This window comes from Magnolia sinica, chromosome 8, assembly GCF_029962835.1.
Source record: "Magnolia sinica isolate HGM2019 chromosome 8, MsV1, whole genome shotgun sequence".
In the NCBI taxonomy this organism is placed as follows: Eukaryota; Viridiplantae; Streptophyta; class Magnoliopsida; order Magnoliales; family Magnoliaceae; genus Magnolia; species Magnolia sinica.
Genome location: NC_080580.1, coordinates 74857634 through 74880508, shown reverse-complemented (window position 1 = coordinate 74880508; position 22875 = coordinate 74857634). Strand labels below are relative to the sequence as shown.

At 37.6% G+C, this 22875-nt stretch overlaps 2 protein-coding genes across 2 annotated transcripts; one reads left to right on the top strand and one right to left on the bottom strand.

Annotated features, from left to right (window-relative positions):
- The first annotated feature begins 97 nt into the window (after positions 1–97).
- On the top strand, positions 98–1895 carry LOC131254313 (metallothionein-like protein type 2). Its single transcript, XM_058255304.1, has 2 exons — positions 98–230; positions 1618–1895. Exons 1-2 carry the CDS (start codon positions 98–100, stop codon positions 1878–1880), a joined length of 396 nt encoding a protein of 131 aa, XP_058111287.1. The 3' UTR covers positions 1881–1895.
- A 12124-nt stretch (positions 1896–14019) lies between these two features.
- Positions 14020–19828, bottom strand: LOC131254058 (cation/H(+) antiporter 15-like). Its single transcript, XM_058255093.1, has 3 exons — positions 19557–19828; positions 17579–18580; positions 14020–15279 (listed from the first exon to the last, which is right to left on the bottom strand). The coding sequence occupies exons 1-3, from the start codon at positions 19809–19811 to the stop codon at positions 14128–14130; spliced, it is 2409 nt and encodes an 802-aa protein (XP_058111076.1). The 5' UTR covers positions 19812–19828; the 3' UTR covers positions 14020–14127.
- Between the last annotated feature and the right edge of the window lie 3047 nt (positions 19829–22875).

The window sequence follows — 22875 nt, the reverse complement described above, 5'->3', positions numbered from 1 at the left end:
AAAATTTTGGTAATAACAATTGGCATGTGACAATTTAGGACTCTTGGAGAAGGACAAACATGTATGAGTACATGTGCATATACGTAGATATTGGTACATGTGGTACGGGAGCGGATTGGAAACTGAATGCTTCAGTAGCCAAAAGGCTACTGAAGTGATGTGGCAAAATGGCATTGGTGATACCAACTGGCTGTTTCCTCCTCCAATAAATGCTCTTCCAATGGAGATCCGTTAGCGGGTGTTTTTCCATTTAGGCTGTGAACGCACTCGGCCACGCACAGATAAACTTCATTTTTCATGTTTTTTTTCTTCTTTCTCTTTGCTTCTTGCCATCAACCTCTCTCCCTCTCTCTCTCCCTCTCTCTCTCTCTCTGCTTCTTGCCATCAACATTATCCACTTCATAACATCCTCATTATCTTCCCCTGGATCCAGTTTCCTAACAATGCAAAGCCGCCTTACATCCTAATCACCACCCACCCACCTCTATCGTGCGTCAAAATCAGGTACGTGTGTGTGCTCGGTCTAAGAGGGAACTGAATTTCAAATTTCAGTTTTGATGATTATTGAGAAGAATCATCAGAAGGGTATTTGGGTTTTGAAGGAGAGGAGAAGAAGATTATATACTTTGCAAAGTCCACGCGACTGTACAAATCACCTACTACACATGCGACCACATATGCCAATGTGGCAGACAGGTGCAGCATCCAAGCCATCCATCAAAATTTTTAAGATACCCCATACCAAAAATCAGGTCCTTGCACTATTCATATGGATCACAATTAACAGAAAATGCCAGGTTTTAAAATCCGCAAAGTATTTTAAGCCATCCAATTCTCTAATATCCAGAAACACCTACTGAATGGAGCGCGGACCCTTATCTTTCATAAGTAGCATTTGCACTGTGAGGTCCACATGATGGATAGCTTGGATATCTCATTTGCATGACACGTTGGCATTCATGGTGGCGTATGACTTGTACACGTGTGTGGGTCTAGCAAAGCTCGCCTCTTCAACTACTATAGAAGAAGTGGTGTGAAATGCAATGGATGGAGGTGGATCATGTATATGTCTTATCCTCATATATTTTTCTTGATATTTTAGTTTATTTGCAACATATTTAAGCTCTGTTGTGAATGAATTATGTCCGAAAATTTGCAACATTAGGATACTTCGGACCATTCAAATTGTTGCCCTATTATCTTTATGAAACATGAAAGGTTCATAAAGATAACATATCAATTGCAATTGCTTAATTAGTGTGTCAATATTCATCTTGAGATGTTATCTCCATTCAATCTAAGGTGATGGACTGATGACATGCTTTACACCAACCATTCAAAAATGCAATGGAACTAAAAGATTTTTTTTTTTTTTTAAAAGAAGATGAAATCACTCAAGCCATTCATCTGTCTTCAAGCTGTCATGAAATTTTTGATATTTTACGATTAATATGTCAAATTTTGTTCAAAATATCATGAGATTTCATGATAGTTGGTGCAACTAAACATAACCTCAAAGAAATTACAAATTTTTTATTTTTTATTTTTAAAGTAGGGCCAAGCCCCAATTGCAGTGGTCCCTTGATATTTGGAATGGGCAATTCACTACTGACTTAGGCCTAGACACCAACAATCATAAACCTGCACTAGTCAGAAATTACGGATGTGGATCTGCCTGCAAGTGCGACGCTGGTTGTGGAGGATGCAAGATGTATCCTAATTTCTTTTTCTCTGGAGAAACCACCACCACTAAAACTATGATTGTTAGGGTTGCTCCTCAGAAGGGATACTTTGAAGGGTCTGAGATGAATGATGGATCCGAGAATGGAGGCTGCAATTGCGGATCTAACTGCACCTATGACCCATGCACCTGCAAATGAGAAACTCCAACTATGTTTAAATTTCAAGAGATGGATATTCATCTCTTGAAATTTAACTAACTTAAGGTTCGATAAATCCAAAAAAGTATTATTTCTATTTATTTGGGTTAGCATTTGAATAATTCTAATTTTACTCTATTTTGTAATTTTTACTTTTGTAGGTAGTGAAATGGATGATAACGCTTTTAAAAGTCAATCATTTTTTCAACCATGTCGGAGGTTAGAATTTGATTTTGAAATATATAATCAAGAAGCAAGTAAGCAGATAGAGGATCAAGAAGTATGAGAAGATGTACCAGTCAATGCATATGAAAAGTTTGATGAAGAACCAAAAGTAGGAATAGAATTCGTTTCTGACGAGAGTGCATATGAGTATTACAATAGTTATGTTGGGAAGATAAGATTTAGTATTCGAAAGGATTGGGTAAGAAAATCTGATGATGGGGTCATACTTCAAAGAAGATTTTATTGTTCTAAAGAAGGTCGAAAATATGAAAAGAAACAAATCAATCAACCAAAGTTTAATCGTCCAATTACAAGAACTGAATGTTAAGCAGGCATGAGTTTGAAGCTTCAAGCAAATGGAAAATATTGTGTGACAGGTTTTGTGGCACGGCATAACCATGAGGTTATTTCACCATTAAAGGTACATATGTTAAGATCACAAAGAGGCTTGACTGATGTTCAAAAAGCTGAAGCTGATATGGCGGATGATTCAAGAATAACGCCTAAAGCAATTATAGATTATCTAAGTAAACAATATGGTGGTTGGGAAAATCTGGGTTTCCTACCCATTGATTATAAAAATTACTTATGGAAAAAGCGGATGAAAACAATGAAAAAGGGTGATGTAGGAGTTGTTTTAGAATACTTTCAGAAAATGCAAGTAAAGGATTCATTTTTCTTTTATACAATACAAGTAGATGAAAATGATTAAATTATGAATATGTTCTAAGCAGATGCAAAGTCAATAATTGACTATAGCATTTTTTGGGATGTTGTTTGCTTTGATACCACATATAGAGTAAATAGTTATGGATGGATATTTGCCCAATTTATTGGGGTAAATCATCATAAGCAAACTATAATATTTAGCGCGGCCTTACTATACGATGAAATGATTGAATCTTTCAAATGGTTGTTTCAAACATTTTTAAGTGTGATGTCTGGAAAACAACTAATAATAATTCTAACAGATCAAGATGCTGCAATGGCTAATGCAATAGTTTCAGTGATGCCAGAATCATATCATCGTCTGTGTATATGATATATTTATCAAAATGCTGCCAAGCACCTTAACCATCTATTTAAAAGTTCAAAAGGTTTTGAAATTGATTTCGGTAAGTGTTTATATGATTATGAGAGGGAGGAAGATTTTATGATTGCATGGAATGCTATGCTTGAGAAGTATGATTTAGTGCAAAATAAGTGGCTGCATGATTTGTTTAAAGTGAGAGAAAAATGGGCTTTGGTTTATGGACGGAATACATTTTATGTTGATATGAAGAGACTTAACGAAGTGAGAGCATGAATAGTTTATTAAAAAAATATTTGAAATCTAAACACAATCTCTTGCATTTCTTTACTCAATATGAACGGGTGGTGGCTGATCGACGATACTGGGAATCCATGGCTGATTTCAAAATGAGGCAAAGTATTGATGCAAATATGTTAAAGGAAGCGGCAAAAGTGTACACCTCAGAAGTATTTGAGATATTTCAAAATGAGTATAAGAAAATTCTTAATGCTGCAATTTATAAATGTGGTAAGTTTGGCACAGTTACAGAGTTTCAAGTTATTTATAACAATAGAGATGATGGACGGAATGTTAGATTTGATTCATTAGACAGTTCAATGACATGTATTTGTAAGAAGTTTGAGTTCGTGGGAATCTTATGTAGTCATGCATTGAAAGTTTTAGATTATTATAATATAAAGGTGCTTCATCCTCGTTATGTTTTGAAGAGATGGTAAAGAGATGCAAAAGTAGGTGTTCCTAGAGATCATAATGGTTCAAGAATACAAGTCGAGCCCAATGTTACTTTAGGCAAGTGATATCAATATTTATCTCGCAAACTTTCTTAAAATTGCGGCAATGGTTGGGGAACATGACGAGGTTTTCAAAGTGGCTGATAAATATGTAGATAAATTTCATGATGTAGTGATAGAATGTATGAAAGGGATCAAGGAACCTCTACTAAGGTTATCTCAATTTATTGATAAAAGTGTAGATATTGAATGTGCATGCCTTTAGCCGACTGAATCTTTACATAATAAGCATGCATACTATGAGCAGATGGAAAAAAAATTACTTTTGTTGATAGTCGGAGTTCATAAACTGTAAGTGGAATTAAAGTAAAGCCTAAAGTTGGGGGCAATTCTCGTGTATATAAAAATCCGCTAGATAAATTTTTTAAAAAAAGATCCCGACATAAATCTATGCAACTATAAGAGAGACAGGAAATGGCCCAAGCACTAAACATCATGCACCATTTTTCATTTCAACCTTAACATTATACATTTACAATCCCCCAATTACATCATTTCAATCAGGTATTATAGAAAATATATTTACTAAAGCTTGTTATATTATATGTTATTGTTGTTTAAATTTCTTTTTTTTTTCTTTATTAGGGATCACATGTTACGGTGGCGAGTCCTTCTGAATTACCAAGTGGATCCCATGTAAGAAATGGTCATAATACAATGGTGGGCTACACTCAATGCGGGTACCAACCACCTCATGTTAGCATATTTCAACATAACCACTTGACAATTGAGAATTAGGTAAACATGAGTTTTAATGTAGTTAACTTGCTATATTACATTTAACATTCATATCACTTATGTTTATTGGAATTTCCATTGTTATGTTTTCACTTTACTAGAGTTTGAATGTTACCGAACTCAGAATACCTGAGAGTGGCCGTAATGGATTTATGAATGTTCCTTTGGTTACTTCTGGCTACCAACCAAACATCAACTTATACCAACAAATTCACTCAAGCAACCCGCAATTATTACATTTATGTTAAGACTCATCTCAAGGAAACATCATGGTTAGCCAAGTAAAATTGAAAATTTCTAACTCCCATGATATTGAATAAACCTTATTAATTTAGATATTGCAAGATATCTTATTCATTTAAGTGTGAATTTTGTTATGCAGGACAATGACATTCATTTATGAGTAATATATATATATATATATATATATGGAACTTCCGTGGCCCCAGTTTTTTTATTGGCGCGCATTGAAATCGTTGGATGGATGATGCTTTTTGTGCATTTTTTTTCGTTGGATATATATGATGGGTGTGGCTCCGGTTTTTTTTTGTTTTTTTGTTTTTTTTTTTTTTTTGTGCCTACCAAAATAATTGGATAGATGTTTTCTTTTTGGGTAATTTCTTCAATCGGATATAAATGATAGGCATGGTGCCTCCTCCTTTTTTCTTTTTTATGCCCGTCTAAATGGTTGGATAGATTGTTCTTTTTTCTGCATTTTCTTTCGCTAGATAATAGGCATGGCCTCGGGGGTTTTTTTTTTTTTTAAATGACTGCCTCGAATGGTTGGTATTATATATAGATAGACTAGTGTGGAAAGAACATGGATTATTATTACTATTATTGTTCAATTTTTTTCCTATGTGTCAATTGTGGAATGGAAGTGAATTTTTTGTACATGTGGATTTAATGTTGAAGAATGTAGATTGTTTGTGTATCTGAGTGGGATGCAACAAAGACTTTTTTTTTTAATAATAAGGTACTATAATATAAATTACCAAATGACCCTTGTAGGTGGTATCTTGATTCTCGATAGCAGCATATTTATAAAAATGCCACTAGTTTGGTATTTGATTTAAGATGAATCATTTCTTACTTTAACAGTCAATCCTTCCATCCTTTGCCTTGCCTCTTTTTTCCTCTTATTATTATTATTATTATTTTATTTTTTTCCAAGTTCATTACAAATAGGGCAAACCTGATGGACAGTCCAGTTATATTATTTGGTGGGTTCACATGCTAAAATGGCATGAACAAACAAGTATCCATAAGCCCATGTGGCAGTTACTTGCACGTGGATTTCTCTCTAGCCATTAGTTTGATGGAGAGATTGTCCACTATGGTGCTTTGAAAAATGTGGACAATCAAATCAACCATCCAGATGGTATTAAAATCACTTTTGCATGGGCCATCATGAAAATACACTACTAGAGCTCTCAGATTGCAGTGATCTTCGATTTCTCATTTTTCATTGCTATCAACAAAAGTTGAGCGCACAATTAAGTTTTTTCTTATATAGGCCTTGCCTATGCCTTGTTATATGTTGGGTATCACAGTCCCTGAAAAAAAAATATAGACAGTCTTGGGCAATAAAAACAGAGTCATCCTAGTCTCATTTACTTGATGAGAATAGCTTGAATGAGACAATTTCACTTGCAACATACCTAAAGAGGAGAGAGAGAGAGAGAGAGAGAGAGAGAGAGAGAGAGACTATAAGGAACATTTTTTCATGACTTTGTCGATGAAAGTCAGTAAAAACAATTTAGGGGCATTATTTCCTAAATATAAACAATAACTTATAACTAATGTAAGCTAAAAGAAAAGTAAGTCTAACAAAAGAAAGAACAACTACTTTTATTTGTGCTTTTGCGATGTGTTCTTGTGCCACTGGCGTGTTTGAAAGGGTTGAAATTGCTCCGTTCTCTATTGTGCAGGTCGAAAGGGCTGAAATTGCTCCTTTCTCCATTGTGTAGGTTGCGCTTGGATTTTGCGGTGTATTTTTGTGCCATTGACGTGTTTGAAAGGGCTGAAATTGCTCCCTTTTCTATTGTGCAGGTTGCACCACAGGCATTTTGCTAGTTTCAAAGCTTCCATTGGCTTACCTTCAACCTATATCTACATTATGAAAAGGGCCAAAAAAAAAAAAAAAAACCACATTGTAAATGAATGGATTTCACTTAAGAGGAATAATGTTTTTTAGTCTAGGTGCAGACATTGCATACCCAAGATAATGTAATCTAATGCGTCCCATCATTGGTTGGCAAGGGTTGAATCATCAACATAAATGGGGTCCCCTCTCATGTCGCATCATTGGTTGTCAACGGTTGAATCATCAACATAAATGGGGTCCCCTCTCATAATTGGGGTCCCCTCTTATGTCGCATCATTGCTTGGCAAGGGTTGAATCATCAACATAAATGGGGTCCCCTCTCAGGTATCACACGCACCAAATGGTAGGTGGGTGTCTTCGAGAGCCTCAATCGAAAGAAATAAAAGCAATACAGTGATCAGTGGATGGAGATTAGGATGCAAGGTGGGCAGTAAGAATATTAAGAGAGAGTGAAGGAAAAAAAAACCTGAAAATGGAGTTTACCGATATGTGGCCAAGGGAAGCAGATTGCGTACTAAGTAAACTCTGTGGGGTCCACCTGAGATTTGTATCTGCTTTCGGATCAATCCCTAAAATGACCTTTCAAAGCTGATAGAAGGCATGGGTGTAATGGATATACATCAAGGTGGGCCCCACAGTCAGGATCCCACTGAGGCCTTGTGGCAATGTAGAAGGGTCTTCAACCCAGTAAGTTTGTGATCAAGGCGGGCCCCACAGTAAGGAATATACATCAAGATGGGCCCCATAGTCAGGATCCCCTCGTGGTGTCCTCACTTCGACTTATGGACGAGGCAATTTGTGCGTCTCCCATTTTCCTGGCAACAGGCATTTGCTGCACAGTTTGGACGCCACACCGTATGAATTGAATTTATACCGTTGAAAAATTCTTGGGGGCTACAGAAGTTTTGGATCAAGATTATATCTGTTTTTTTTACCTTCATCCATGTTTTTTGATCCTTTGAACAGTTTGGATGAAAAATAAACATCACTTTGGGGCCTGAAAAGGTATCAACGATGGAAATCATTATTTCCAATGTTTCTTGTGGTATGGTCCACTTGAGATTTTTATAAGCTTCAATTTTGGGCTCAACGCCTAAAATTAGATGGAAAAATAGATGGAAGGTATGGATAAATCACATAAATTCACAGTGGGCTCAATTGAATTTACTCAGTGTGTGACAATCTGATTTCTTGGCCGAGTGGGTGCACCGCGGTAACGGGGAGAAAATTCCGTTAACAGATCTAACGGAGTAGTATTTATTCCCAGGGAACATGCCATCGGTATCTAACCAATGGCATTTTGCCACATCACTTTAGTAGCCTTTTGGCTACTGAAGTGTTCAATATCCAATCCGCTCCCCATGTGGGACATTCTAAGTGATGGTAGATGGCCCAGTGGTAGACCCACGAGAGTTTTAACACGAAGTTATGGGTTCAAGTACCCATGGTGGTGAAATCCCAATGTAGTGCAAGCGTGTGAGCGTGTATGTTGTTTAAGTGCGTGTGTTAGAAAAAAAAAAAAAACAAAGAGAGAAATTTCCTACTGTACCGACCCATTTATGGCCCATTCCCAAAAAATAAGCCCACTTATTTTGAGCTCCCAAGAATAACCCCCAGCTGTACGGTCCCATTTCTCAGGTCGATAATGCCCCTGCTTTTTCAGCTTTTTGATTTCTGAAAGTTGGGGCTCCCTATGATTACGGATTATAACCATAGCCATAACCGTAGCCATAACCCGCCGATTGTAAGAGGGTGGACAGCGAGTCAAGGTCGATCGGGTCAGTGGGACAGTGACTCAAGGTCGACCGGGTCAGTGGGACATCATGGTCTGTTTGGTTTCCAAGATCTGGAGGTCCTGGTGTTATAGAAATATGTGAGCATTCTTCTAGCATCACAAGCCGTTTGCTCCTTTTGAGATTCCTCGTTTTGTTGGTTGTTTGAGCAAGCAACAAAAAAGAATCAATTAAAAATCAGAAAGGAATTGAGCTTCCAATATACAAGGATGGGTGATTAGAGCCCTTTTTCTCATGGATCTACAGCTACAAGATTTATCTCCTTATTGGCTAGGTAGAACAAAATATTTGACCTGATTCTTCTTGAGATTCCTTTTTCTTTGAACGTTTCTAAGTTGTGAAATATCAAATCTTGTGTTGATAACATTGAAATATCAAGGATATGAATATGGCACATCTCGAGTGGGTTGATAACATTGTTATAAAAAATTAAAATAAAAATCACTAAACCCATTATTATGTTTCTTGTAATGGGAATGATCGCCTTCCATCATGTTAATAAAACACCTGCTAAGTGACAGCCATATTTTCTAAATGACAGTGACTCAGTGGGACAGTGACTTGGTTATTGCTTAGGAAGACGGACTTAATGATTTTTATTTTTTATTTTTAATTATCCCCCTGTAGTGAAGAATACACAAGAGAGACATTCGCATGGAGAAGACAAACAAGGGACATGTTCCGAAGAGACCCATTAAGTCCAAGAACCACGTGCTTTTGTAGGAGTTAAAGGGTTTTTGACAATGTTTGTGATTCATTGTATGTTCAGGAATGTCACTATAGCACATGCAATGACAAGGACATAAGAGATCTGACAAATAAGGTGATCTAAATCCTCCAATATGTTGTTTTAGTATTGTGGAATGTTTGCTTGACTTTGCTTATGTTTTGGCATTATGTTTATAGCTTAGTTTAGAAATACTTGATGTTCTAGAATAGAAGGGAAACATATATAATTGATAGATGTCCCTTGAGCTCTTGTTCCTTTCTTTATGCAAGAAAAATACTTAATAGTGTGTTTAATTGGACGTAATCTTCCAATATAGTGAGAGGCCAGAACACTGAAAAGTAAATTCATCCATCTAGATACTTTGTTTCTCTGATTGGCATTATGATATTGTAATATGATTGGCATATCATCATTGATCGTGAAATGCATGGAAATAACTGTGAACTGAAGGGAATTGACCGTTAAATGCATGGAAATGACCATAAAGTGAAGCAGAATTGTCGGAATTGACTGTGAAATGCATGGAATTGACCGTGAAGTGAAGGGAGTTGACTGTGAAGTGCATGGAAATGACCGTGAAGTGAAGGAAAATGACCATGAAATGAATGGAAATGACCGTGAAGTGAAATGGAATCACTAGAATTAACCGTGTAATGCATGGAATTGACCATGAAGTGAGGGGAATTGATCGTGAAATGCATGGAAATGAGCTACATGCACACTGGTAATGAACATCTAACCAAATATATAGGTTAAGTGTGCCTATCTAGATTTTATAATGATCCAAAACTTCTATGACCCTTAAAAAGGTTTCAATTCCAGTCAATTTCCTTCATTTCACGGTCAATTCCATGCATTTCACAGTCAATTCCGGTGATTCCCTTTCACTTCATGGTCAATTCAATTCATTTCACGGTCAATTCCCTTCACTTCATGGTCAATTCAATTTATTTCATGGTTAATTCCCTTCATTTCACAGTTAATTCCCTTTATTTCACGATCAAATCCATGCATTTCATGGTCAATTCCAGCGATTCCCCTTCACTTCATGGTCAATTCAATTCATTTCACAGTCAATTTCCTTCACTTCACGGTCAATTCCGTGCATTTCACAGTCAATTCGCTTCACTTCACGGCCAATTCTATGCATTTCATGGTCAATTCCGACGATTCCCCTTCACTTCAAGGTCAATTTCATGCATTTCACAGTCAATTCTCTTTACATCATGGTCAATTCAATGCATTTCACAGTCAATTCTCTTCACTTCACAGTCAATTCCATGCATTTCACGGTCAATTCCCTTCACTTCATAGTCATTTCCATGCATTTCATGGTCAATTCCCTTTACTTCACAGTCATTATCATGCATTTCACGGTCAATTCCAACGATACCCCTTCACTTCACGGTCAATTCCATGCATTTCATAGTCAATTCCCTTCACTTCACGGTCAATTCCATGCATTTTGCAGTCAAATCCCTTCACTTCACGGTCAATTCCATGCATTTCACGGTCAATTCCGGCGATTCCCCTTCACTTCATGGTCAATTCCATGCATTTCACGGTCAATTCCCTTCACTTCACGGTCATTTCCATGCATTTCACGGTCAATTGACCACACTTCACAGTTATTTCCATGCATTTCACGGTCAATTCTGGCGATTCCCCTTCACTTCACGGTCATTTCCATGCATTTCATTATCAATTAACCACACTTCACAGTCATTTCCATGCATTTCACGGTCAATTCCCTTCACTTCACGGTCAATTCCATGCATTTCGCAGTCAATTCCCTTCACTTCACGGTCAATTCCATGCATTTTACGGTCAATTCCGGTGATTCCCCTTCACTTCACGGTCAATTCCATGCATTTCACGATCAATTCCCTTCACTTCACGGTCATTTCCATTCATTTCACGGTCAATTCCCGCGATTCCCCTCACTTCATGGTCAATTCCACGCATTTCACGGTTAATTCCCTTCACTTCACATTCAATTCCATGCATTTCACGGTCAATTCTGGCGATTCCCCTTCACTTCACGGTCATTTTCATGTATTTCACGGTCAATTCCCTTTACTTCACGGTCATTTCCATGCATTTCACGGTCAATTCCCTTCACTTGAGCGTGAAATGCATGGAAATGACCATGAAGTGAAGGTAATTAATCGTGAAATGCATGGAAATGACCATGAAGTGAAGCGGAATCGCCGAAACTGACCATGAAATGCATGGAAATGATCGTGAAATGAAGGGAATTGATCGTGAAGTGCATGGAATTGAGTGAAGGAAATTGACTGTGAAATGCATGGAATTGACCGTGAAGTGAAGGGGAATCACCGGCATTGACCGTGAAATGCATGGAATTGACTGTGAAGTGCAGCGAATTGACCGTGAAATGCATGGAATTGGCCATGAAGTGAAGCGAATTGACCGTAAAAGTGAAGGGAATTGACAGTGAAATGCATGGAATTGACCATGTAATGAAATGAATGAAATTCACTGCAAACTGATTGAAATTGACCGCGAAGTGAATGAAATGAATGAAATTGATCGCGAACTGACTGAAATTGACCGCGAAGTGAATAAAATAGATTTTCGACCATCGACCTGATGGAATTTTGGAAAATAAGTAGGTTCGTTAGCTAAAGTAGCATCTCCTACCCCAAAATCCAGTATGGTACGTCAAGTAACTCATTCTGGTTTAAGAGATATGTTTATTAAATGAATAAAGAAAGAAATGAATAAAAAGAGAGAAAAAAAAATTATATGCTTATATATACATATTTATATCAATATGTATTAGAGAAAAATGTAGGAGAGAAAGTTCTCCTTGTATTTAAAAATAAAAAATAAAAAATTACACAGGTGGGATAGCGAGTCGGGGTTGACCTGATCAGGCTATTTTTTTCCAGTTGTAATCCCCACGGCTTTTTGTGGGTCCCATTATGATGTATGTGTTATATCCAAACCATCCATCTATTTGGCAAACAAGTATTAAGGCTTGAGATGAAAAATAAGATAGATCTAGCTATCAAGTGGACCACACTGTAAAAGGCAGTGGAGGATTGAACGTCTACCATTGAAACCCTTTTAGGGGTCACAGAAGTTTTAGATCAATATGAAATTTGTTTTTCCACTTCATTTGGATCTTTGTGACCTTATCAATAGATTGGATGGAAAATATATGTTATGGTGGGCCCTGTGAAATTTTTAACAGTAAAAATCAAGTTTTCCACTGTTATTTGTGGTGTGGTCCAGTTGATCTTTGGATATGATTCTTTTTTTCCGATAATGCTCTGAAATGATCTCGAAATATGTATGAACGGTGTGGATATAACAAATACATCATTGTGGGGCCCATGTCGAGGAGCGTCAACGCTCGTCTTCGCACATCAGCCAATCGGCTTCCGGAAGGAAGGAATAATGGGTTATTTTAGTCCCTTGAGAAGTCATCCGTACACAGAGGAGTATTCTTGGAAGCTTAAAAAGAAGTGGGCTTAAATGGCTGGTGGGCCATAAAAGGGTCGTACAGTGGGAAATTTGTAAAAAAAAAAAAAATGTGATTAAAGATGGACCGCAGCACACGTGGTATAGAGGCACTTTGTACATATGAGACCCAAGTAAAAATGGATGGTGGCATATATAAGCTCACGTGTCAGCTGCTTCATACATGTGGAGCGCAATTGAAGATAAATGGTGGCACGTGTGGAATAGTAGCATGTGTGTGGTACAATATAAGATGGATGGTGAAACACCCGCACATGTTAAACATGTGAGACGATGAAAGATGGGTGGTGGCACTAGTGTGTTTTACTGGTGAGAAATTTATTTTCCTTCCAGTGGGAAAATTACTTTCTTAGGAGACATGTGGGAAAATAATATTTTTTTTTAAAATTTTTTAAGAGAAAATGAGAAATGGTGTTTCTTATTTATTCTTATAAAAAAAATGTCTTCATAAACAATAAAAAATAAGTTAATAGGAAATGGTATTTCCTTTCCTTTTCATGAATCCAAACACGCCATCAAAAGAAAAAGAAAAATGACTATGGCATTTTTTTTAATTTCCTTTTTAGAATCTCCCTAGAATTTCTAATCACCAGGCATCATTCCGGAGGAATTTTGTTGTAAAAATCCTTTAAAAAAAATGTACATACGGACAATTTTCCCAATAAAATTTCACTGAGCTCACACGGGTATAAGGCCGCCCAAGCCGATGTGGCATAATGAATTACATACAGCATCCATCCATTTCTTTCTTGACCGGGTTGAATTTCTGGCAAGGGCATATTTAAACGGTGCTATGAACATGATGGACGGTATGGATCGATCACCCACATGCAATACAGGCACATACGGTAGCGTGTAGATTAGCTGCAAAATATATTAAATAATCCCGGAATTTCACCTTTCTGCCCCACCAAGTAGAGATCCAAACCGTCCATCCAGTTCGTCCCACCCTAGATGGACCAATCTGCGCCCTTATTTCTCAATCACAAATATTAAAAATTAGCCACCTCTCATCAGTAAGATTTTTACCAAATGGTCCATCTACATGAGTAGGACTTCCAAACTGAAAGGCCTAGATCACGACGGGATGGAACAATAGAAAGCCATCACTCAGACTAAAGAGATGCAAACAAAAAGATAGAGGCACTCAAAAGAAACATTGTTTTTAAGCACCAACCGCCAAAAAAACAAAAAACATAAAAGTGGGGGGTGATCACTACAAGCCTATTTTTAAATCTTGATCTAAACCTGGCTCATCTTTGGAGCCTGTACAGTTTCAAAACTTTCCTCGAATCCTACGTAACAAAACTGCACAAAGGCTCAGAATGTATTTTTCAAGTTGAGGCCAGGAAGGTGGACCCCACTACAGCCATGTTTACCTTGTTGCACCACTAGCACCGAGACTGGGGCCTGAAAGAAATCTGGTGAAGCCACGATGTCGCCAATCACCCCTAAGTCTGGTGAATTGGTCCAATCTGTCAGACCTTCGATGAGCGAAGTGCCCAACCCTAGTCTCCGACCAACCATTATAAGATCGAAATTATCCCCCATGGAACGGAGTGCTTTAACTGTCTGCTCACCATTGCTGACTGATTTCTCCCTATACACCACCCTATTGTTGCCAGAACATACAACTCTGAAATGGGCCACCAGCTGATTATCTTGCTGCCTCTCTGGTAGACAATCCTTACTGTCAATGGTTGGGATGAGCCGCATCACTGTAAGTTTCACCTGTGGGTTTTCCGACATCCGCAATGCGTAGGACAACACTTCGCGACAGTCACAGCCTCCTAAGATTAGTACACCAACCCGGTACTCGAGATTGCCAGAGGAGTATTTTGCATTGCCGGCCTGCCCAGCACGATCGACGATGATTCCGACAGAGCAAGGAGACTCAGCTAGAATGTTAGGATTGATGGTTCGGAAAGCGCGGTTCACAACACTAATTCCTCCAATGGCTTGTTGCTTGTGGTAGGGGACTATCAACAATGATACCTTCTTATCCAATGCAAGCTTGCATATGTCATGGTGCATGCTGCTGTAAGGGGCCATGGCAGCAAACGGTCGGACTGCAACGGACCCTTTGTTGCGTTGCTCATAGTTGCGGAAGGCACTAACAATGGAATCGGATTGGTTCATGGATGATAATCTCTTTAGTTTCTCATGTTCAATGAGAATGGGCATGGCGCGACCGAGGAGTTCGAACGTGTTGAGGAGATACACACATATTGGGTTTTCCGAGTCAGAGTGAGTTGCTTCAAGGAGATTGATTATGGTTGGGACGTTGTCTTGTCTATTTATGCATGTTAGTATGCATAGCTCAGTTTTGTGCTTGAAGTGTTCTATGGTTCTCATGTTGTAGGGCCTGTATGGCTTGACATTTTTAGTCAACATCTGAACGATGGGAGATAAAATAGCTGTGATTACAACCATTAGCAGCACCAATGTGCCATATACTTCATTCTCAATCATCTGCACATTTCAACAAGAGCAAGTAAGTCTTTTTTTTCTTTCTTTCTTTCTTTGAGGAAGAGTTTCATAATTTTCATTCATTAATGATCATTTCTACAATCAAAATTTTGGTTTTGCTTGGCATTGGACTAGCCCATTTACAATCTTAGACTCTTGTCTAGGTTGGGTTCAAGTCCAAATAAGTTGGGTTGGTGACCCATGCCATATGACATGGAACTAGTGACGTAAATCTCGACTTTCACTGCGTCACTTTCGACATTATCTAATCATTGTCTAGTGCTGAGTTGTAATAGGTTCAAAAGTTGAACGTTTGATCAGTTTTGCCAATGCAATTAGGTTTAACAAAGTTAATTAACCACAATAACTACATTTTAAGCAGACGAACGGACCTCTCATCATGAGTGTAGATGGTAATAATAGTAACTGATGGAGACATTTTGTTCCTACATAGGCCTACTGAAGTGAGGACGAGCATTGCTTCAAATACAATGCACAATAAAGAAGTCAGAGTTTGTGTTACATCTATACGAAGAGGATCCGGACCTGACCTAATTATCTATAGTTAATGTTGTCTAAATTGTTATCAGATCACAAATCATAATAAGGTTGAATCATATCGAATTGCAAATCATATTGTAAATAGTGAGATTTTTTAATAATTTTCTTAAAATTTTGAAAAAAATATATATATGAAAAATATACAAGTAGAAAAAAAGAAAAAGAAAAAGGAAAAAAGAAAAAGAAAAAAAAAGAGAGTAAAACTCAGCAATCATCCTTTTGTCATCAATACGCACCAAGCAATAACATGTCTTGATAGTATTAAAGGATTCTTATCTTTAATTTTTATTTATTATTTATTATTTATTATTTATTTTTTACTTTTAATTATTTTTTTCTTAAAAACACATGAGAATTCTTTAATAATTTATGTTTTGATTACCTTTCTTCAATGCAGAGTCAGGTATGAAAAGTGGTATTTGATATTGATATTGTAGACCAATGGAAAAAAATATTTTAATTTTTAAACATCATTCCATAATACATATAAGTCAACATGATTGTAAACATCGACAGAAATATTCTAAATAAGTCATACATGAATTTGGTGCTTTGACCAGTTAAAAAGTTAGAAATTATTTTTTAAAAAAAAGTTCTAAAAAGTTAGAAATTATTTTTTTAAAAAAAAGTTCCATGATTTAATGTTAAAAGAGACGACAATTAATCTCTTGTAAAGAACAAATAATATAATTTACTTTCTCTAAATACTTCTTAAAGTCCCAACTAATTTAAAAACATAAAGTGAAAGCCAAGTGAAATTTAAAAAGAAGAGAACTTAAGTTTAATTTGAATTGTAAATGATAATTGGATTGCAAAATTGTAGGATTCAAATCATAGATTCGTACTATTCATATAAAAAAAGGATTCATATGAAAAAGGGATTCAAGGTGGGATATAAATCATTTTTCTTAGTATTCTACTGAAATCATGTAGAATTTTGGCAACACTTCATAATTTGGATCTAATTTCTAATTTCATATTTAATATAGAATATTTATTATTTATTGTTTTTATTAAATCTTTTTTAGGTTGATTTTGACATTTTGCGTACTGGCTTAATAATCTTAGATTGTTTACATAGACTTCATGTCAAGCAATCAATTATATATATATATATATATATATATATATATATATATATATATATATATATATATATATATATATATATATATATATATATACGCGCGCGCGCGGGAAAAACGCTCGCCTGCGAACCAGTTCGTACATACTACATACCAACTTTTTTGAGAACCCATCATACGTAATGTGGATCCAAAATCTGAACCCTTCATGTGAAGCAGCACCTTGTGAAACCCCCCAATACCAAGTTTTACTTTGATCTAAAACTTTGATGGGCCATGAAAAATGAAAACAGTTTCCTCCCTTGATTTGCATTTCTCTTTGCTATGGCCCATCAGGATTTTAAATCAAGGTGAAAATTTGTTATAGAGGGTTTCATGGGATTCCGCATCACATAGACTGTTCAGATTAGACATCTATGACACGTGTGCAAAGGTGCGCACGTGCGTAGGTGCGCAGGGGAGCATGACTCTATATATATATATATATAACAAATTTCATGATATTTGGTGCACCCAAAGGCACCCTAGGCTAAAATCAATGAAATAGGTAAATCAAACAGATTTAGAGCCGACTGCGTGCCGGTAATTAGGCTTTGTTTCTTTCGGCAAAGAGAAAATGAAATGAAAATGGGTAGAAATATAGAAGGAAATTATACCTTGCTATCAAGCCAATGCAAACAAAAAGTCACCTCCACCACGCCGCGGAGGTTCATCATGAGGCCCAGGGCAAGCGAATCCCGGAAAGGGATCTTGTAATACAAAGCAGGCAAAAGGGTCCCCACCAGTCTCCCGATAAATGCAACCGTGATCAGAAGTTGCAAGTTCACGAAATTCATCCAATTCGTGACACTGAACACATTGCATCTCAAACCGATGCTGCCAAAGAATAGAGGCAGAAAGATCACATTAATGAAAGCCTCAGTTTTATCCACAATGGCCGATGCGAGCGGTCGTCCGGCTGGTATTGCCAATCCCATCAACAAAGACCCATTAAATACAGCCGACCCAAAGAAGTTACCAATGAACGCCATGACCATGGTCATGAATTGGAATCCACTGATGTAACTCCGGTCCATGGTTCCTCCCTCATGTGTCCGACGGATGGTCCACAGTGCGATCGGCCGGATTATAAATACAACAAATATGCTTACTGCCACTAAGCTAACAAAGAACATCAATCCCATTAAGGGACGGGTCCTACCATTTCTGATAGTATCAAAGATCAAAATCCCAACCATTGATGTGAAAAAGTGTATTAGCGATGCTGATAAGGTTATCCGGCCAAGCTCTAAATTCAGGAGGTTCAGCTCCTCTATGATCGGATGAATAGTGGAGAATATTGAAAGGGACATTACCACTCCTAGTATTATCATGAATATCCCCTCGATGATAATAGTTCCTTGTAATTGGACGAGGATGTGATACACGCAGAAGTATAGAGTCAATGGAACCAAGAAGCCAAACACAGCTATTACCACTTCCCTTTTACCAGATTTGCGGATCAACATGGGGTCCATCTTCAATCCTTGGATGAGAAAGTAGAATACTGTCCCCATTCTCGCCAACGTCGCCATGGTATAGTAGCTATCAGACGGAAAAAATATGCTATTGAACGTCTTGCTTCGTCCCAAAAGTGTAGGGCCAACAATGATACCGCCCTAATAAACAGCATGGATCATGCAAGATTAGCAATGGCTTAATCACTTACATTTTGATGCTTTATTTATTAAAAAGGCTAGACTAGTAAGCAATCTTTCCAATAATGTAAGTCAATCACGACCTCTATTTTTAATGGGGCATATCTTGAAAATCACATTGATACAACAATCATAACCATTTTTCAATTGTTGAATATATATTTTGTTGTTCTGAAAAAAACAAAGGTTTTTGTTAATCAAGATCCTTGGCTGATATATTATGGATGGAGCATGTCCCAAAAATCAAATTAACCAGGAAATTCTAGCCATCCAATGGATGTCCATCAAATGAAAATAGTCAATAGTTCAAATTCAAGAAAATATTTAGGACATGTTTGGAACGTAGGATTGAATGGTGTTGAATTGTGTTAGATGGTATTTTGACCACCGAACTCACATTTAGGATCAAATTCTTCCTTTCGAAAAAACACTATCCGAAGTAAATCCTATATTTGGTGGACCATGGAATTGTAATCAACAAGTCAAATTTTATAATTTATGTCAGTCGCCTGTATGCATATGCAACTCAATTTTCATGTCTAAAGGGCGCATATGGATGGACAGCATAAATATGTAAAACACATGCATCAACATGAGGCCCACATATATAATATATTTCCAAATCCATCATAAATCCCACTATACTTTCTACTGGGATTCGACCATATATATACATTTATTAATTTAATCATTTCTATCGTTTCCAAATGCCGGATAAAATGAATTTCCATACCACCTAATCCTATATTCCAAACAAACCTAAAAGTGTATGATCATGTGATCTTTTGGGCATACTACATCCACTAAGGTAGTCCACACAATTTGCAAAATCTCAATTAACCGTTGTTCATGCACTTGCATAATACGGTCAAGAGTCGCTTCTATTTAAGAAATCTAGCCTCAAGAACAGGGAAGAAGAAAGAGAGAAAAGGCTTACGATAATGTCGGCGATGGCACTAGGCTGTTTGAAAGGCCTCAAGATATACCGGGCGCCGCGTGTGATTATGTTCATCAAGGAGATTTGCAGCATCAATAGAGGGAGAGCGGCTTTCATACTGTTTTCTCCATTGAAGACACCTACCGAGTGGATATGTCGCCTTAGATGGCACATGACGCCGGAGTCTACCATGCCCTGGCCATGGAGGGAGGTTATATTGCCGGCAACAGCCCGCAATATCGTGGTGGCCTCCATGGCCAGAAACTCCTCGATGCTGTTCTGGTGCAAGAAGCAACTTCAAGGATGGGAAGGGAGAGGATTTTATAAAAGAGAGGAAGAGAGAGAGAGAGAGATTGGCGGACGTGAGGAAACTGCGATGGGTTCTCGTCCAAGCATAACTAGCGTTGAACGTTAACCACCACATGTCTTTTTTTTTTGGATGCGAAGTTCCTGCCGTCGAAAGCCATGTGGGGTCACGGAGATGTCCTTGATAAATCACTCCGTCCATCAGTTTTTAAATACCAAAATAGGTGGAAAGATAAAAATAAGGCATATAAAATTCTTATATGGCCCACACCACATGAAACAGAAGGGATTGAATGGTCACCATTGGAAATTTTGTGGGGACGTAGAAGCTTTTCATCAAGAAAATATTTGAATATACAGTATATATCAGAGGTAATAACCTATGAACAGTTTGGATATCATCTAAACATCATGGTCGGCTCCAGGTAGGTTTCAATGGTGGACGTTTCCGTTCCCACTGTTTCTTGTTCTATACCCCACATGAGTTTTGGATTAGGAAGATTTTTATATAAGCATTCTATTTTAGTCTTTCAAAACTGATGGACGGAGTGGATTGGTTACAGGAATCTCTACGGGCCCACACAGCATCCGTCTATAGGAACGTCCTGTGCGTGGGGCACAGACAAGGGTCCTCTTTTTTCAATTCTTGGGAATTATATAATAGATCCGTACCCACCATAATATCAAACGCGACCCATTGAATGTACACGTATCAGTTAAGATACTGAAAATCCAGACCGTCCATCTAGTGATAATCAGATATTATACTAGGAAAAATGGCATTTATCACTTTATTTCAGCGTTCTTTATCAATATCAACTGCTTATGATTTACACCATCCATTTAACGGACAAGTTTTCGATGGATAGGATCATTCCCATGAACTTAAACAATAGACAATCATTTGATAGCTCAAACGATTCCAATCCACGATATAACGTGTCACGTATGCTTTGGGGTGATAGCTTTAACGTATTGTTACAATAGAGACGATTTACCGTTATCTTACCATTTGCTTTCGGTTAGTTTTTCTCGTTACTGATTTCCTTTTGGTAGGAGTTATCTGGTCGGCAGGCAGAAATGACCGTTGATACACATGCCAGATAGGTGATAATGACACCCACTGTTTGAAACCTTCCCAATCGCCACCGTTATTTTTATTTGCCTGTTCATAAGTTCATGTAGATCAGGACAAAGAAAAACACAAATATCAGCTTGATCCAAAACTTCTATAAATCTCGAGAAGTTTTCAATGGTGGCCGTTCAATCCCCTCCGTGTGGTCCACTTGAGAGTTGGATATACCTTTTCTGGTTCATATCCTAAAATGATATAAATAAATGAATGGACTGTGTGGATAAAACACTTACATTATGGATGGATTAAGTCAACTGCTATATTAATGGCAAAATGAAAGCAGAGTGCGTCCCACCCTGCCCATCTCAAGCCGGGAACGGGCAGATCTGTGTGGGGGCCGACCGTGATGTATCTGTTTATCTATGCAGTCCATCTCTTTTCTCATATTATTTTAAGGTATGAGCCCAAAAATGGGGCAGATCCACTTGAGAGTTAGATCTGCCTCATTTTTTAGTTCATACATTAAAATGATCTTAGAAAAAGGGGTGGACGTTGTGGATGAACAGATACATCATGCTAGGTTCTTCCACAGATCTACCTGTTTGTAGCTAGAGATGGAGCGGTGGGACGCAATCCGTATCTGTCAAAATTGGACTCCGGTTGCCTAGTGTAGGATAAGCCACGTGTTGATGTGGCAAAGTTCTGCGGGCAGCACCTTGCTGTATGCGTTGTATCCATGTCTGTTCATTCATTTTTTTCATATCATTTTATGGCATGAGCCTAAAAATAAGCCAGATCCAAAGCTCAAGTGTACCACATCACAGAAAATAGTGGGGATTGAACACCTACCATTGAAAACTTCCTAGGGGCCATGAAAGTTTTGGATCAAGCTGATATTTGTGTGTTTTCACTGCATCTAGTTCTGTGTGACCTCATGAATAGGTTAGATGGCAAATATACATCATGGCGAGTCTTAGGAAGGTTTCAATGGTGGATGTCTTGTCCCCACCTCTCTACGTGAGGTGGCCCATTTGAGCTTTGGATCTGCCTCATTTTTAGGTTCATACCCTAAAATGATCCAGCGAATTAGGCGGACAGTGTGGATATAACACATACATCACGGTGGGGCACACAAAACTTTGCAAAGTCGACACGAGATTGAGGTGGATGGTGCATACTACACTACCCAATCCGCGTTATTTAAGAACTATGGATGGCCCACTTTTCTGACGGATAGAATTCGTGGTTGTGTGCCGCTTGTACATCAGTTATGAGACTACGGTAGTGACCTCTCCAGGACCGAGCTATTGGTGGGTGCTGGAAAATCTCTGGGCCCATTACGACGTATGTGTCTTATCGACGTCATTCATTCATTTTGAAAGATAATTTTATGGATCATTGCTTATCGCTTATTTGTGGGCCTACTACGCTCATCACTTATTTTTGTGATTGATGTAGGCATAGTATAAAGCATCAAATTTTTGTCGACTTGAAAATTGGAGGTCCTTGAGTATTAATTTTAATTTATTGATTTGAGTGCATGTTTGTGTGTGTATTTGCACATGTTTGAAACCAAAATGAATGATTTTGGATCCACTAAAAATGCCTAACCGAGTGGAATGTGAAGTTCAGATAACCTATACAGAACCAGATGGAGCCACCGTGAGGAGCACAGTACAACCATGAAAAATGAGAATTTTTCTAAATTTAGGAGTACCCGGTAATGTAGGAAATCCAATAAATTAGGGACATAAACGTTAGAATCAAATTTCTCAATTTGATACATTTTAGAACTCGAAAGCTTGAAACGAGAACCTTATGTCAATTTCCCATGCTATATAAATTTAAACGTTGAAATTTGAGTGTTAGGATTGCCTTGGTTAACGTGATCAAATATATAGGGTTACAATGCATTCACAATCGCCCTGAGAACCACTA

Excerpts from the sequence above, each read along its gene's own strand:
- LOC131254313 (XM_058255304.1), top strand. The coding sequence starts at position 98 with ATGTGGTACGGGAGCGGATTGGAAACTGAATGCTTCAGTAGCCAAAAG. Across the intron at positions 231-1,617 it reads TGCTCTTCCAATGGAGATCC|GCCTAGACACCAACAATCAT; the intron begins GTTAGCGGGTGT and ends CTACTGACTTAG.
- LOC131254058 (XM_058255093.1), bottom strand. The coding sequence starts at position 19,811 with ATGGAGGCCACCACGATATTGCGGGCTGTTGCCGGCAATATAACCTCC. Across the intron at positions 18,581-19,556 it reads GTGCCATCGCCGACATTATC|GGCGGTATCATTGTTGGCCC; the intron begins GTAAGCCTTTTC and ends GCTGTTTATTAG. Across the intron at positions 15,280-17,578 it reads TGCATTGGCTTGATAGCAAG|ATGATTGAGAATGAAGTATA; the intron begins GTATAATTTCCT and ends TGAAATGTGCAG.